At 43.3% G+C, this 17,085-nt stretch overlaps 1 protein-coding gene across 2 annotated transcripts in view; it reads left to right on the forward strand.

Annotated features, from left to right (window-relative positions):
• Positions 1–17,085, forward strand: part of psd2 (pleckstrin and Sec7 domain containing 2) — a 38,129-nt gene that overhangs the window by 14,248 nt on the left and 6,796 nt on the right. For both annotated transcript variants that reach the window (XM_029441465.1, XM_029441466.1), the window contains 4 exons: positions 13,104–13,301; positions 13,563–13,643; positions 14,585–14,736; positions 15,626–15,686. In XM_029441465.1, coding sequence (XP_029297325.1) covers positions 13,104–13,301; positions 13,563–13,643; positions 14,585–14,736; positions 15,626–15,686 — 492 coding nt within the window. The remainder of the gene's footprint in view (positions 1–13,103; positions 13,302–13,562; positions 13,644–14,584; positions 14,737–15,625; positions 15,687–17,085) is intronic.

The raw sequence follows: 17,085 nt of genomic DNA on the forward strand, positions 1-17,085 counted from the left end.
CCGTAAACTAGTGCGGGAGGTGGAGCGCTACCAGTTGGATCTGGTGGGGCTTACCTCTACGCACAGTCTTGGCTCTGGAACCGTACTCCTGGATAGGGGTTGGACTCTATTCTTCTCCGGAGTTGCCCAAGGTGTGAGGCGTCGGGCGGGTGTGGGGATACTCACAAGCCCCCGGCTGAGCGCCGCTACGTTGGAGTTCACCTCAGTGGACGAGAGGGTCGCCTCCATACGCCTTCGGGTTATGGGGGGGAAAACTCTGACTGTTGTTTGTGCCTATGCCCCAAACCGCAGTTCGGAGTATTCGGCCTTCTTGGAGACCCTGAATGGATCCCTGCAGGGGGCTCCAGTAGGAGACTCCGTAGTCTTGCTGGGAGACCTTAACGCGCACGTGGGAAACGATGGAGACACCTGGAGAGGCGTGATTGGGAGGAACGGCCTCCCTGATCTAAACCCGAATGGTCGTTTGTTGTTGGACTTCTGTGCTAGTCATGGAATGGCCATAACAAACACCATTTTCGAACATAAGGATGCTCATAAGTGTACATGGTACCAGAACACCCTAGGCCAAAGGTCAATAGTAGATTTTGTGATCGTATCATCTGATCTGAGGCCGCATATTTTGGACACTCGGGTGAAGAGAGGGGCGCTGTCAAATGGTCACCATCTGGTGGTGAGTTGGATCAAGGGGTGGGGGAAGACTCTGGACAGACTTGGTAAGCACAAATGGGTAGTGCGGGTGAACTGGGCACGTCTGGCCGAAGACCCTGTCCGGGAGATCTTCAACTCACACCTCCGGCGGAGCTTTTCAGACATCCCTGTGGAGGTTGGGGGCATTGACCTGAGTGGGCGATGTTCAAAACGTCTATTGCTGATGCTGCGGTGAGGAGCTGTGGTCTCAAGGTCTTAGGTGCCTCATGGGAAGGTAACCCTCGAACATGGAGAAGGATTTTTCGGTCGGCCGTCCGGAACCTCAGGAGGGGGAAGCGGGGAACTATCCATGCTGTGTACAGCAAGGGTGGGACCCTGCTGACTTCGACTGAGAAGGTTATCGGGCGGTGGAAGGAGCACTTTGAGGAACTCCTGAATCCAACTAACACGCCTTCTATGGTAGAGACAGAGCTGGAATCTGATGGAGGACCATCGTCAATTTCCCTGATGGAAGTCACTGAGGTAGTCAAGCAACTCCACAGTGGCAAAGCCGCAGGGGTTGATGAGATCCATCCAGAAATGCTGAAGGCTTTGGGTGTTGAGGGGCTGTCTTGGTTGACACGCCTCGTCAACATTGCGTGGAAGTCTGGGACAGTGCCTAGGGGGTGGCAGACCGGGGTGGTGGTTCCCCTATTCAAAAAGGGGGACCAGAGAGTGTGTGCCAACTACAGGGGTATCACACTTCTCAGCCTCCCCGGTAAAGTTTACTCCAAGGTGCTGGAAAAGAGGGTTCAGCCGATAGTCGAACCTCTGATTGAAGAGGAACAATGCGGATTCCGTCCTGGTCGGGGAACAACGGACCAACTCTTCACTCTCGCAAGGATCCTGGAGGGGGCCTGGGAGTACGCCCAACCGGTCTACATGTGTTTTGTGGATCTGGAGAAGGCGTATGACCGGGTCCCCCGGGTGATACTGTGGGAGGTGCTGCGGGAGTATGGGGTGAGGGGGTCACTTCTGAGGGCCATCCAATCCCTGTACGTCCAAAGCGAGAGTTGTCTCCGGATACTCAGCAGTAAGTCAGACTCGTTCCCAGTGAATGTTAGCCTGCGCCAGGGCTGCGCTTTATCACCAATCCTGTTTGTAATTTTCATGGACAGGATATCGAGGCGTAGTCGTGGATGAGAGGGGTTACAGTTCGGTGGCCTGAGGATCTCATCGCTGCTCTTTGCAGATGATGTGGTCCTGATGGCGTCATCAGTCTGTGACCTTCAGCAGTCACTGGATCGGTTTGCAGCCGAGTGTGAAGCGGTTGCGATGAGGATCAGCACCTCAAAATCTGAGGCCAAGGCTCTCAGCAGGAAACTGATGGATTGCCTTCTCCAGGTAGGGAATGAGCCCTTACCCCAAGTGAAGGAGTTCAAGTACCTCGGGGTCTTGTTTGCGAGTGAGGGCACGATGGAGCGAGAGATTGGCCGGAGAATCGGAACAGCGGGGACGGTATTACATTCGCTTTACCGCACCGTTGTGACGAAAAGAGAGTTGAGCCAGAAGGCAAAGCTCTCGATTTTCCGGGCGATCATGACCGAAAGAACGAGATACAAGCGCCCAAAATGTATTTTATCAGACGGGTGGCTGGCGTCTCCCTTAGAGATAGGGTGAGAAGCTCAGCCATCCGTGAGAGACTTGGAGTAGAGCCGCTGCTCCTTTGCATTGAAAGGAGCCAGTTGAGGTGGTTCGGGCATCTAGTAAGGATGCCACCGCCTCCCTTGGGAGGTGTTCCAGGTACATCCAGCTGAGAAGAGACCCAGGACTTGGTGGAGAGATTATATCTCCTCACTGGCCAGGGAACGCCTCGGGATCCCCCAGTTGGAGCTGGCGGATGTGGCCCGGAGAAGGGAAGTTTGGGGTTCCTTACTGGAGCTGCTCCCCCCGCGACCCGACCCCGGATAAGCGGTAGACGATGGATGGATGGCATACGAGTCTATGAACACAGATGTTTTACCTGCAAGACACACAGCTCTGAACATGGCGACACAGCATGAGTGTTTGTTTTAAAGAGTGTATGTAAATGACAAAACAGTGGAGGAGACAGAGAGTAGTGTGTCTTTTCGAAAAATTCATTGGCATGCAGAGTAAAGCAGTTGGATCACCATATGTGTCTCTGTTACCGTGTCATGAACCAGTTGTACACATGTCTGACATTCATTAATTCAACTGAAAAATCAATGTCTTACTTCAATTATTCTCACCGTTAACAGTTGTCATTATGTGGTACAGCAGTGGAAAGAATCACCACCTTCTCACTGATTTTCATTCAATCAAAATATTCAAATGGATTCAGATGGCTTTCAAACCTTGTAGCAATGTTTTTGACAACCTTAGTGCATACAGACTCCGTCCAAAATCTAGGCTTCAACTTTCATAACAGACTGGGCTTTGATGACGCCCCGGGCAGAGACGAGAAACCTAATCTCACCTCAGCCAAACTCTCCTTGTAGATCCTCTTGCTGCTACTGCTGATTATTCTGACATCAGTGGATGAAGGAAGTGAAGTCGGCAGCTGGCCACAGGGACATAGGAAACATTGTCAAGTATTGCAGATGTTGTAGACAAGCCATCCAACACATGGAAATAAGAAGTGAAGGGCTTCTTCCAAGCAGTCAGGGATAGTGTTGAGCCAGTGTCTTAGTCAGTTTACCTGCATGCTACTTTCAGCCTGTACATCATGTAGTTTGTCAGCCTGTTAGACTCACGATCCCGTGATTAATTAGTCAATCAATCTGTTACTTTAACAGCTGTGTCCCTCCGTGCCCTGTGGGAACCATCTAAGGTTGAAGTTTAACCTAACCCATAGAGAATTAAACCGCCATGAAAATACACTAATTTCTGTCTGTCTGTCTGTCTGTCTGTCTGTCTGTCTTTCAAGTAGCTTACTGCTGTATAAGCCATCTAGATCTGCACAGTGGAGCCAACTAGTTGAATGCTGCTTATGCGATAATGCAACCAGTGGTATAGCATTCATGTACACAATCAAGCACAAACAGAAATTATTCGGAGAAAGGAGGCTGACAGGGATACGCCACTTTAGATCATTATGCACAGAGTCACATCTAAGAACAAACTAATATACAAAAGTCATGGCATGGGATGTGTATACTATCTGTCTGTTCACTTATGCATACATTTGACTCATGTACATGGATGCAGTATCTCTGGTTGAACATTTGCATGTGTGTGTCTATGTGTATCCGTTTGGGAAAAGATGCTGTGAGTGTGTGTTCCTCCCCCTAGCTTGCGAACCCCCTAGATCTAAGCCCAAGCAGAGCAGATAAAAGCCAGGCTCAGTTGTTCCATATCAGAGAAGCAGCTCTGCCGTGTGGACTAATCTCTTTCATACACAACACTGTCAAGTGCAGAAACGCACACGCACATAAAAGACACATGAGCCAGCAGCATGCATGCGTAAACAGAAATGCGCATAATGCTCGTACATCCTAATGCTCGCTCAGTGACGCAAATATGAAAGCTTTCATGTCTATCTTTCCCTATTTCTCACTTACACACACATACACACATACACACACACACACACACACACACACACACACGCACATCTTTCAGGATGTCATTTTGGGAATAAAACCGATAGCGTGGTTCTATAGCGCTGCTGAAACATCCTGCAGATTATCCTTTCCTGGCTCTCAGTCTGGCAGTGATATGGATAACACACACGCACAGTAACACAAACATATGCACTTTTGCAACACAAGCAGTAATACATTCAAATTCTGTTTTTCACCCTCTCACCACAGACACACACACACTAACTGAATCATTTCAACACTGACGGATTTATCCCTGTCTATTTATAGCCCGACTCTATGTTTTATGACACATCCTACAGTCTTACTGTACCAATGTTTTGGCTGAAAGAGGTTCTTCTTACCACAGGCTTCTCTCCCCTGAGGCGTCTGTCAACACGTCCTGCATGAGTTGAGTGGAAATCAAGCCAGACTCTACAAAACATTTGTGGCTTTTTTTTGGCTTTTTCTGTTCTCCTCTGTGAATCTGTGGCTGATTTTAAGGAAAGAGTTATCCACTAGTTGTCAGATTATCAGTGTTTCACCAAACACAATTAGTCACACCCAGCCGAAAGAGGTCACCGTTGAACATTGTCTACCGCTGAGTAGGTGTTTTTTTTAGGTATTGTGTGTGTGTGTGTGTGTGTGTGCGTGTGTGTGTGTGTGTGTGTGTGTGTGTGTGTGTGTGTGTGTGTGTGTGTGTGTGTGTGTTTGTATATGTGCAAGACAGAGATAAGATAGGGAAACAGAAAACAAACCACAATATTGTGTCCAGGGCAGTAAAGTAACAGATTACATTTCATGAGATTACTGTTATGTATCATTTTGTGAATTAGATGGTTGAACTTTATTTATATACTTTTAATGTTATATTTGATATGAGTATTTATTTTTGGGTCCGTATATATTGATGTCATATTTCTTCATGCAATTATATAAGTTATATGTTTGTGTCTTGGCTTTTATCATCTTGATACTATGTTAAAAATAAGTTTTCTTAGGTACAGACGAGCAATGGCTAAATTCCAACATCAATTATTGTGGGTCTTGTAGATCCATATTTAAAAAACGGATCAATCAATTATGGATTTACTTATTACTTACATTACACAAACCATTTCAAAGTACAGTAATCTTTTTTTACATTGACAATCTTGAAGATTGTATTAAATTATTTATGTTTGTTGATATCAATTTTTTATATCTGGCTCTAGATATTACAATTACAAATGTATCCATCCATCTTTTTTTCTGACGCTTATCTGAGGCCGGGTAAAGGTGACAGCAGGTTAAGCAAGGTAATCAGGACGTCCCTCTCCCCAGCAATGTTTCCCAGCTCCTCCTGGGGGATCCCGAGGTGTTCCCAGGTCAGTTGAGATGTATAATCTCTCCAGTGTGTTCCAGGAAAACCTCCAAAGAAAGTCACCCAGGAGGATCCCGATCAGCTGCCTGAAACACCTCAACCGGCTCCATTCATCACGAAGGAGCAGCGGCTCTACTACGAGTTCCACCCGTCAATCTCACACTGCATTTTACCCTCACACAGGAACAAAACTCCAAGATACTAGATACTAGATACTAGATACTAGATACTAGATACTATACCTTTACCCCTTTAGGGCAGCCACTCACTCCAAATCCCAGAGGGAGCAATCCTCCATTTGAACCATAGCCTCAGACTTGGAGGTGCTGACTCTCTTCCCGACCGCTTCACACTCGGTTGCAAACTGCCCGAGTGCGTGCTGGAGGTCACGGTCTGATGAAGCCAACAGAACCACATCGTCTGCAAAGAGCAGGGAAGCAATTGTGAGGTCCCCAAATCGGAAACTCTCCTTCCTATGGCTGCGCCTTGAGATCCTATCCATGACAATCACAAACAGAGTTGTGACAAGGGACCCTTGAGAAGCCCAACACCCACTGAAACATGTTTGACTTTCTGCCGAGAATAGGAACTCAACTCTTACTCCAGTTAAGGACCGGACATTTCGTCTGGAATGAGAGCTGTACCCCCCAAAAGACTCCCCAGGGGACGTGATCCTTCTCCAATTCCACAAAACACCTGTAGACTGGATGGACACACTTCTGTGACCCCTCCCGTAATCTTGCTCAACTTTTTTCTGTTTTGAGTTTATTAGTTTTTAGCACAACTGGACGACCGCTGAATTGCTTTTTTGACTCTATCTTTGGCATCATGGTCCTTGGTTACAGCTGGCATTAGAATGCTTCTCCTTGGACCATTTTGTTGTTGATTTTAACCGGAAATTATTATGCCGGAAATTAAAGAAGAAGAAGAAGAAGAAGAAGAAGAAGAAGAAGAAGAAGAAGAAGAAGAAGAAATCAAGACAATACAGACTGGGTTTATTTGTTGCCGTGTTCCAGGCAAGCCAAATCGGCCAAGATGTTTAACTTACTCTTTATAAATCTCAATGGGCTTCATACGTCATGGACAAAGCCAGCTTACGCGATTTGAGAACCAACTGAAGCTGAGAAAAGGGAGCAACCAAACGAGAGCTTTGATGACTTTTTCAGGGATGCATCAGGACGCATTAGTGTTAACACTACAAAAACATTTGTGGCCAAATAATGCGTCTGGGTGGTTGTTTACACGTGTATTTAGCACTGTCTACTTGTGATCCTATCACCCAAGATGTATTTTAAAACCAAGTGTAAACAGGGTCTATGACAGTATGACTGACAAAGATGAGACTCCTTTTTATAGACTGCATATTTTAGTGAGGAGCACTTATCTCATGTATCCTCCTCCGGCTAACTGATTAAAGCACTGAATCAGTTTCCCCATGTGCTGGCTGTCATGAGAACATCACACATATGTGCTACAACATATTTATAAATTCTGCTGTCTGTGAATTCTTGCTGTGTAAATGGCAAAGGTTATCAATGAGTCATGGTAGTTAGCTGCTCAAAAAGTATTCAGCAGTGTCTACTTGGACTAAACAAGGATTATGGTCCCAGTGCTGACTAAATATCAGCATTATTGTTGTCTTCAAGGAAATGTAGTCATTGTCGTTGTCTGTACCTAATAATGCGCAGAACCCAGTTGAAGTGAATCTCGTAGAGTGCTCGTCTGTACCAAAATACCGATCGAACTTCCTCCAGGCTTTTGTCTCTATTCTCATCTTCCATCTCATCCTCCAAATGTTGTACTTCTGACCCTACAGCTGCCTCACTGTCCTCTGATTTTTCTATTGTTCTTTTTTCCACCAGATGAGAAAGAGGAAGCTGGGATTTAGATGGCGAGGTTAGCATGCAGGGATGTGTCAGTGTGTCTTATAAAAGTCTGTGTGTTTTGTGTGCGTGTGTGTCCATCACAAAGTGTGTGAGGATTTTCTTTCTGTCTATGTAGCCTTATATCACTGTACATTAGTTAGATTAATGCAGGGGTACATAAAAAGGTGATAAAGTACATTTATGGTTCTTTTATTTTTCAGCCCAATCGGCTGTGAGCTGAATTCACCACTTTTGTTTCCCTCTAGGTAACACTTTTGAGGCGGCTTTACTTTGTCTTGCATCAGTGGTTGCTGAGCCATATTGAAGCAATACACTGGGGGAATGTACAGAAATAACCAGATAAAATGAGTCCATGCGGGAAAGCAGCTGAGTGCACTGAGTCCAAACACAGAACGTCCCGCTGATATTGAACTGATCTTCTGTCTCAGAGCCTTTCACTTGCAGAGGAAGTTGTGTTGGCTGGGAAACACAGGGCCATTGTAAAGCCACCACTAGGAACAGTAATTCATCAGGAAAAGTCTATCCAGTCGTTTGCTCCGCCCCCGACATCCTCTCCTCTGTGGACCGTTAAGACAGCCAACAAACTTCAAGGAAAACACTCAAAACACATTCCCAGTCTGTTGACACTATGGCGAAATAACGCCAGGGTCTAATGTATCTCTCGAATAGGCTGTAATTATCTATGATCTGACTTCCGCTTTAAAGAAATCTGATTTGGCTTGAAGTTAAATAACAAACCGGGGCCGATGCGGATTTTACCGACTACTGGATGATGAGGCTGTCGGACCTCAGCGCGCCTTTAACCGCTGATTTACACATTTCCCAGAGACGATGTGGAAAGAGGAATTTGATGTTCACTTCGACTTTTTGCTGCAACTCCTGTAAGTTTAATATTTCTACAGATAGGGAATTGTTTTATGATATCACGTCCAAATGGGTGGGAACATTAACATTATGCTGCGTGGCAAAATGGAAATAGTGAGTTGGCTGTACTGTAACTTTACTCTACTTCTATGATATTTCTGAAGGGACTTGTCTATGATAATACAATTGGGAATGAAGTGACTTAACATGTGGTATGTTTCTTTAGGGACTTACATTTCCTGCTAATCAATGATATAAGGAGTTTGGCAGGATTTTACCTTACCATTGTATCTTTATCAGAACGTATCATTTAAAACACCATGTAGTAGGGCGAGAGTTTTGAGATGACTGTAGTTCAAATGTGATATTGATGATATGGCTGCAACTAACAATTATTTTCATGATCAATAAGTCAATAACGTTTTTGGTTAATAAAGTCATTGTTAATTATAGGTCAGAAAAGAGTGACAATTGCCCATCACAAGTTCCCTTAAAATGTCTTATGTCCAACCCTCAGTCCAAAAACTCAAATTTGAGAAACTGAAACCAGGAAAATTATTTAAATGATAAAAAGACTAAATGATTGCTGATAAAAAAATTTGTCCAGCGATTAATATATTGATGGATTATTGTTTCAGCTCTAGTTGAGGTATTAAAAAAGGATTTGTAGCTATAGCCAACTTGAAGAATGTCTAATTGCTCTGAACTGTTACTTTCATGTCTGAGTTGTACTTTGAACTGTGTCCTGCAGTTTTTAAAAAGTCAATATGAGCAACTTTTTACCCGTCATGGCCTTAGTGTCAATTATGTCAATAATAATGTGAAAAACAAAATGTGCAAGTAATGTGGACACGCGGATGTAACTTTTGTCGTTGCTTGCTTTACATTCAGGAGTCCAATATTGCTGGGATTGTATCTACAAGCCCCAGCAGATGATCTGTCTGACACACACATAGAGCTTGCATGTGTGTGTGTTCCTATAATATCTTTACCTCAGTTAGCTATTGATGTAAGTCAATGGAAATGAAAGAAAAAGCCTGTGAAATAACAGAATTTAATAATGAGGTTATTCCCATAATAGTTGGTTACCCTGATGGAAGATGCCACTCAGACCCTCCCCTTCCCAACACACACCGTACATGCAGACACACCTTGTAGGTGTGGGTACGGGTGGTGCACAGCCAAAGAGATTAGTATGTGAGTCACTGGCATGCACCATCATGCTCTCTATCTCTGACACACTCGCAGACTGAGTGGCGGTCACAGTGGATGAATATGTGTGGCCTGGGGATACAGAATTGTGCCTTTTAGATAGACAAATAGGTTTACTGTGTGCCACTTGGCCCTCAGTGACGCCAAGTATCTTGGCACCTAAGGCCTGCTCTAGATATCCGACACTTCATATTGTGTCTCTCTTTCTGTGATTTTGTGTTTGTGTGTGTGTGTGTTGGTTCTATTATTGCCAGACAGCAGAGCAGTGAAACGGGGGAGCCCAGCATCATTTTATCCCCATGACTGATACAAGCTTTGAATGATTTATGAGTCTAGTGAATTAATATGTTCAGACAACCGAAAGCAATTTCACTGCAAACACCGGGCTAGATATTGTTTTGATGGTTTACCGAAGACTCTTTTCTTTTTTGGGCGAGTCCATATCTGTGTGTGTTTATGTCTTCGTGAAATATGTATATGTTTTCATCCACCCGTTTTTCAATTTTCAACCACTTGTCTGAGTCCCAAAGGGTTAGGTGGAATATGTAGTCCATTGAGCAGAATCTGGGTCTGCCCACTGTAGTCCTGATATGGAGCACACAGCACAGGAAACACAACTGCTGCATTTAATAAACAAAACCCTGTCTATAATATCTCTATTTCTTTTCAACTAAAATAAAGCAAGATTTTGTTAGTTTTTTGTTTTTTACTACAATTTTGGTCCCGTCCTTTTTTATTGGATGTTGATACAGTCACAGTTTAATGATGTTTAACATATTTAGGCATAGTTTTGTTAAATTAACACCGTACAGGAAGCATTTTATTCAGATTCCTAAACCACCTCAACTGACTCCCTCTCCACACAAAAGAGCGGCAGTGTTATTCCTTCCGGATACACAAACTCCCCACCCTGTCCCTAAGGATGAGCCCAGGCACCCTGCAAATGAAACTGATTCCACCCGACTATCTGCAATCTTATTGTCATTCTTGGCAGTGATGCTCCACCATGATAAGCAGAGGAGTTTGCGTGACACACCTCATCATGGTGGAGGGTTCATGTGTTCCTGTGAAGCTGGAAGCTGGAAGCTGGAAGCTGTGTTGTCAGGGCAGCGGCAATAGTTTCTTGTAGCGTCTCCCAAGGCAAATGGGTCCAAGGTCAGGGGCCAGACGAAGAGTGATTCTTAGAGCCTAATGAATCAGTCAAAACAGGCAGTGTGACTTTGCCTGGAGCAGGGAAATCAGGACCCTTTTGTGGAGGTCAGCTGTAGTGTGTAGTCAGCCATTCAGCATGTGAAGGCAGGGGACTGACTCCCGGCTCTGGGAACTGCTTTTCTTTGTGTCTATTTGTCTTTTGCATTAAGCATCTTTTTCTCATAGCCCTTCGTGCACGCACCTATCTCAAAACACGTAAATGAGTTGTCTTCTAACACAGGACATTTGGCTTCCGCTGTATCCACGGTAACCAGCAAGCCCCTAACAACAGCAGCACGTAATGCATTGAATTTGTGAAGGTAATGCAATTGGGCTGATCTGATTATGCAAAAAAACTCTGAATCATGTGGCGAGAATGCTGACAGTGCCACGCAGATGCACACGCAGACAGGAAATGAGGAAATGCCATTTAGAGATTATTCACTGTTCTCTGCTGATTTGTATTAATACAACACTAGACTGCAGTTTGTGTTTGTTCCTTTCAGCATGGATGATATTAAATATTATGCTTTGCTTAGCTCGAATTTGAGATGTTTTGTCTGTAAGTGTTGTTTTAACTTGTAATTAAAACCAAACCATCACCACTGGGTGTTTAAAGTACTATAACACGGCTAATTAACTTCCCACTGATACAAAGTATACAGCGCAATGCAACTCAATATCTTAATCAAACTACCTCAGTACGTCATAAATAAGTAAGTAGGGCACTAATTAATACTCTGCATTGATTCTCTCAGTTCTCTTGAACTAACAGTTATACAGAGTGAGGCCATGGCCTGATTAGTTCATCAAACTGTGTCCCTGAGAAAGACAGTGCACCGCAGTCTGCACTGATGGCCTTATTTCTTAATGTAACATTGTTACAACCATAAACTAAACGACTACACCTAAGTTATATTTTTGTTGAGTTGTGTACTTGCATTATGCCAAATGTTTCCAACAATTTTCAAACCCAGAGAAATCTGTAACTTTAATCACGGTAACGCTCAGTTTCATTTGGTCGCCTTTAATGGCGTCGTATCCCCTTTGTGCACGCAGCAACGTGTGCTCGTCTGCCAGAAGCTGCCACAGATGGACTTTTTCGTCGAAAAAACTCCTATTTTCACGTGAACCTGCTTTATTCAGTGTGTTTACTGGTTTTAATCAGCGTGTCCTTTCCTTGTGTAGAGCAGGAGACCTCTGAGGATAATTCAGCTCCCTGTAAAAACCTCTTGAAGGATGAACACTGAAGGAATCCTAACCGAGAGAAGCTGAATGCAATGATAACAGTAGTGGTGAAGACTCCCATGATCCCACACTACTTCACGACGCCACCAAACTACGGCTTTTGCTATTGTTTTGGTTGAGACACCCCCAGTGCTCTTCTTTAGTCCTTAGTTGAGTCAGCTGTTATTGGCTCTACAAACGTTATTTATAATCGGTAACATTGCATTTTCTTCTTGTGTTCAAATATATTGTGTTGAAGTATATTTAACGTTTCAAAGCATGTCAGTTTGAGACAATACTGTGTCTATTGTCAAAGTGAATCCTGGCAAAGGACTACGACTCTAAAGAGGGTACATGGTGTTCAAGAACATGTCATTCGTGCAGACTTTACGAGACATTACTTGGCAATGAAACCTGCGTGTTCACTCTCGTGTCTTAAACTGTTTGGCAACTCATTACATTTTTTCTAAACCTTAACTACTCCTGCAGGATTAAGTACATTCAGTCTTTTGCAGGAACGCCCTGCTGCATAGTCACACAGATACACCCATTCACAGCTGCGATAGACAATGAGCATGAGATGGACAATTTACTTGTTTATTTGGTAACCAACTAAACAAGTAAATTGTCCATCTCATGCTGGGAGTTGTTGAGACCACAGAGATCATTACTCATCCTCTGATCATTACTCACTTATATTCCTTATTTTATAAAGGAAAAGCTCACTTCTCTAACTTCCAGGCTACATGTGCCTGAAACAGGAATATAAAAGTAGAATTGAGGTTTTAGTTTTCACATTCCAGCACTAATGATGTTAGAGGTTAACAGTCTGAGATTGACGGAGCTTTTAGGAAGAGATTGGGGCAGGTGAAAGCTGCTTCGGTATATAATCAGCTTTTAGATTCACTGCATTAATGTAGGACATTAAGTGACAGTGAAACTGGGTAAGTGTTGTAACTAGCCATTTAAACCTCATTTGACTTTTGTTTGTGTGTATATGAACATATGTTTATTTAATTGAGTTTCCTTTATCTAGTTTTAAGCGAGTGGGCGTGTAACGATGGACAAGTGCTCCATTCATTAACCTAGGCACCTGCTTGTGTGTGTGTGTTTGTGTGTTTTCTCCTCCAGTGATGCCAACCTCACAGACGTGCTGTCTGACTCAGAGGAGTGTGATTTGGGCAGTCTGGAGCGTTTGGAGCGCGGCAGCACCGACACGCTGGCCAATGGCTGCCGAGCTGACTGTGAGGCCGCCAAGAGGCTGGCCAAGCGCCTTTATCACCTCGAGGGCTTCAAACGCTGCGACGTGGCCAGACACCTGGGCAAGAAGTGAGCACGCACACACAAACAGTAACACATGTGCACACAAACAGGGGAAACATGTTTGCATAGTTACATATGTTCAGTGTTAGTGTATGGATGACACACAGACACAATGTGATCAAACTGTTGTTTGTTTGTTAAATAATCAAACACATCTGCACAAGCTTACTTTATTCTCTAATACAGCAGGAACACATTTATATAACATATTCATACATCTTCAGTGCCACGTCGATGTGCTGACGCTCTCTTTCCGTCTCTCCATAGTAACGAGTTCAGCCAGTTGGTGGCATCGGAGTACCTGAGCTTCTTTGATTTCTCCGGCCTGTCGCTGGATCGAGCACTGAGGTAATGCACAGTCAGCACTTGGTGGTGATGAGTGTGTGGTGTAGACGTGAGCGCGTGCGTTTATTCTCCCTCTTCACAAGGCATTAGCTTTTTTACTAATCAAGCTGTCGTGTTAAGTACAGTTAGCCAGTGTGGCTGACAGCGGCGGCGTTCATCTCTGCTCTTGTAGCTGACATGTTGCTGCCTCGAACTGCTGCCTGCTCAGCCCTCGGTGTTTGTGAAGGGTCATGTGTGCACTTCAGACTGGCCCAGATTAGCAAACTGTTGTTAGAAAGTAACATAAAAAACCTACATGTGTCTTCACACTAAAGTCAGCCATTATAATATCTGATAGAAATGAAATATTCTTGTTGACTTTTTGTCAAAATGTATACAAGTAAATGGTTTAATAATAATAATAATAATAATAATAATAATAAAGCTTTATTTGTATAGCACCTTTCATACAAGAATTGCAGCCCAAAGTGCTTCACAGCAGAAACATAGCAGTTAGTACAAGGTTACCATTGTTGCCCGCCTGCATTCTTTCAATCAATATTCTTTGGTGCAGCTTAATTTTTAGATTGGCAGCATTGATGTCGAGCTGCAACTAAAGATAACTTGGTAATTGATTAATCATTTAGTCTATATAATGTGAAATAAATAGTGAGATAATTTAAGTCCAAGGGAGTATTTTATTTACAATGATATAAAACAAAAACAGCAAATGCTCATATTAAGGGTTGATTTTGCTTCTAAAAGGTTTAAAGGGCAGGTTTTACTGATTTAGTTTTTCTCATAGTAAAATGTTTTCTATGTTTCCAACAAAGCTGTCGGCTGTATTCCTCCGCAAATTCTATTTACTGCCAGAAATTCTGAAATCCAATATTTTTCAGAGCTGCTGTGATTTATTGGGAAACATCTGACCTCCTGTTGACCTTGTGGTGTAATTTGTACGACAGGAACTTCTTGAAGGCCTTTCCCCTGATGGGAGAGACACAGGAGAGGGAGAGGATCCTCGTACACTTCTCCAGTCGCTTCTGCAACTGCAACCCACAGACACTCACCTCTGAAGGTCCCAGCCACGAGGAGGATGATGGGGATGACAATGATGGTATGAGCCACAATATATGTCCCTTAAAATGCCTGACCTTGACTACACTGACTTCTATCTGTGCAAAGTTTGTCATTAAAGAGCTGTTTTTACATTCCTCTACTGAAGGGGCAGGTATCTGAGCACTTTCCTCAAATCTGAGATTCAAACGTACCCCGGCTAAACTAGATTGGGTCTGTCACAAATCCAAAACTAATCGCTGTCTAAAACACATCTGCCAGCTGAAACCTCCAGCGCAGAGCGCACTTGTCAGTACAGAGAGCGAGCGTTAGCATTAGCATAGTGAGAGTTTTGACGACAAACTTGGTAGTGTTTTTGGATGTAAACCGGACCCTGGAGCTGCCTCTAGATATTATTGTATGTTTCACTTTCACTAATGCTGTCAGCCACTGTCCGTTACAAGCTAGCAAGCTAAGAAACAACATAAACAAATAAAAGATGCTAACTACACTTTATTTAAATTTGTATTATTTGCACACACATAAGACGGCATAAAATTCAAACATTTGAAATGACAGGAGAGACCAAGAAGCCACGGCAACGGACCTCCTGAGAAAAACAAAAAAAGTAAGAAAACTTCATTTAGAATCGGATTTGAATATTGATTCATATAATAAATAAGAATTTCTCAATGAGGAAGACTTCCTGACTCTGACTGAGTTGTTTTTCTACTTTTAATGTGGGAAAACCATGTCAAACTAAATACTTTTACGTATTCTAAAACGCGTCTGGAGGGGAACTAAGAATAAAAGCTGTTCAAAATATCCCCCCATAAGTAACACATTGATTTTGCATTACTATTACAGCTCCATGACTGCAGCATATTGACACTGCATCGTGTGTGAGTGGTATGACATTTAGCTGACTTTGTGTATTGTCCTGTTTGCAGATGGAGCCCACACATTAACCTGCGCCCTCATGCTGCTCAACACCGATCTACACGGACACGTATGTACTGTAGTTCTCTATGTTACTGATTCTGCAGGATTCCCCTTTCCTCTAATCTTCCTGCTAAACAAAAGTATAAAGACCGTCTTTTGTCAGCAAAGACACGTCTCCATTGTCTCTATTCCTCGTTCTTTCTGTCTACCCTTTCCTCTCGTTCTGTGTCTCCTGCGCGGCCTACTTTCTGACCTGTTTCTATCTCTCCTCTCCTCGAATAGTCTCATCTGTTCACTTCTAAACTGGAGCACTGTGGTCAGGGCAGCATAACACGATCAGTATCATCGGTCCTGTGCTTTGCTTTTCCTCGACCCTCCTGCACAACTCGAGTCCCTGCCAATAGTACTTTTATTGAATGTCCCTCCTCTAACTAATATCCTTTCTCTCTTTTCAATTTCCCCTTCCTCCCTTTCAAATCCTTCCCCTGCTAACCAAATGTGGCCCCCTGGTCTCTCCACCCCTGCAGGTGGTAAGTATATTTATAGTACTAATACTGTCCTCGTCGACATCCGTGTCTCCTCTTGTCAGCTAACAATAGAATTCAAGTCATGATTTTAAAATTGGTGTCTCATCATAAAGGGCACACACAGGGAAATATTATTTTTTTAAAGCATTGTTGTGCAGTGACTCAACATGTTTTGCTTAAATATTGTTTACCTAAGAGAAATCGTCAGCAGCTAACGATTGGTTCTATTTCTTCTACTTTTTAGTTTTGGTATAGGCAATTAAAGACACTATTGATTGGAGTTCAAAATTAAACAAAGTGAACAGCAGATTCCATTTTTGGAAAGGCTGTACTTTTTATAATATAAGATATGGACTTCGTAAGAATGCTACCTTTGCATGAAAATATGAGTTTATTTGTAAAATGAGCAGTCGATCAGGATTGTGGCTGTGAGCTACACCACGTCCCCTATTTGCCGGATATTCCGAATAAATGGAGCATAACACATTTTGTGTCGCCTGTTACGTCACATCCTGGGTATTTTGTACCTTTCCTAGAAAAGGGAGCAGGCTTGTCTTGTCTGTTACGTGGCCTCCTCAGAGGAAAATTAAAATAAAAAGCCACAAACCAAATCCTTTTTTTTCCAGCAGTGAGTCAATTCAGTTTTAGTCGCCCATCTGTATCTGCTTAGGTTACAGGCTTTATTGACCAGTAATACACAAACACATCCCTATGTTTTCATCATCTTATGATGCTTCATCATTAGAGGTTAAAACACTAGGAAATGTGTTGTAAGCTGATACTCCATAAGCTCTAACACCACTGTTACTAGCAGAACCAGCAGCACAACACTGACACCCAGTGGAAAGATGCAGAACTGAATTCAGGTTGGTGCAGATAAAACTGGGTTATAATTATCAGCTGCTTTGGGATTTTAATATTTGCCAAATTCTGTGGAGCTG

Source organism: Cottoperca gobio, chromosome 10 (genome assembly GCF_900634415.1).
Source record: "Cottoperca gobio chromosome 10, fCotGob3.1, whole genome shotgun sequence".
Taxonomy (NCBI): domain Eukaryota; kingdom Metazoa; phylum Chordata; class Actinopteri; order Perciformes; family Bovichtidae; genus Cottoperca; species Cottoperca gobio.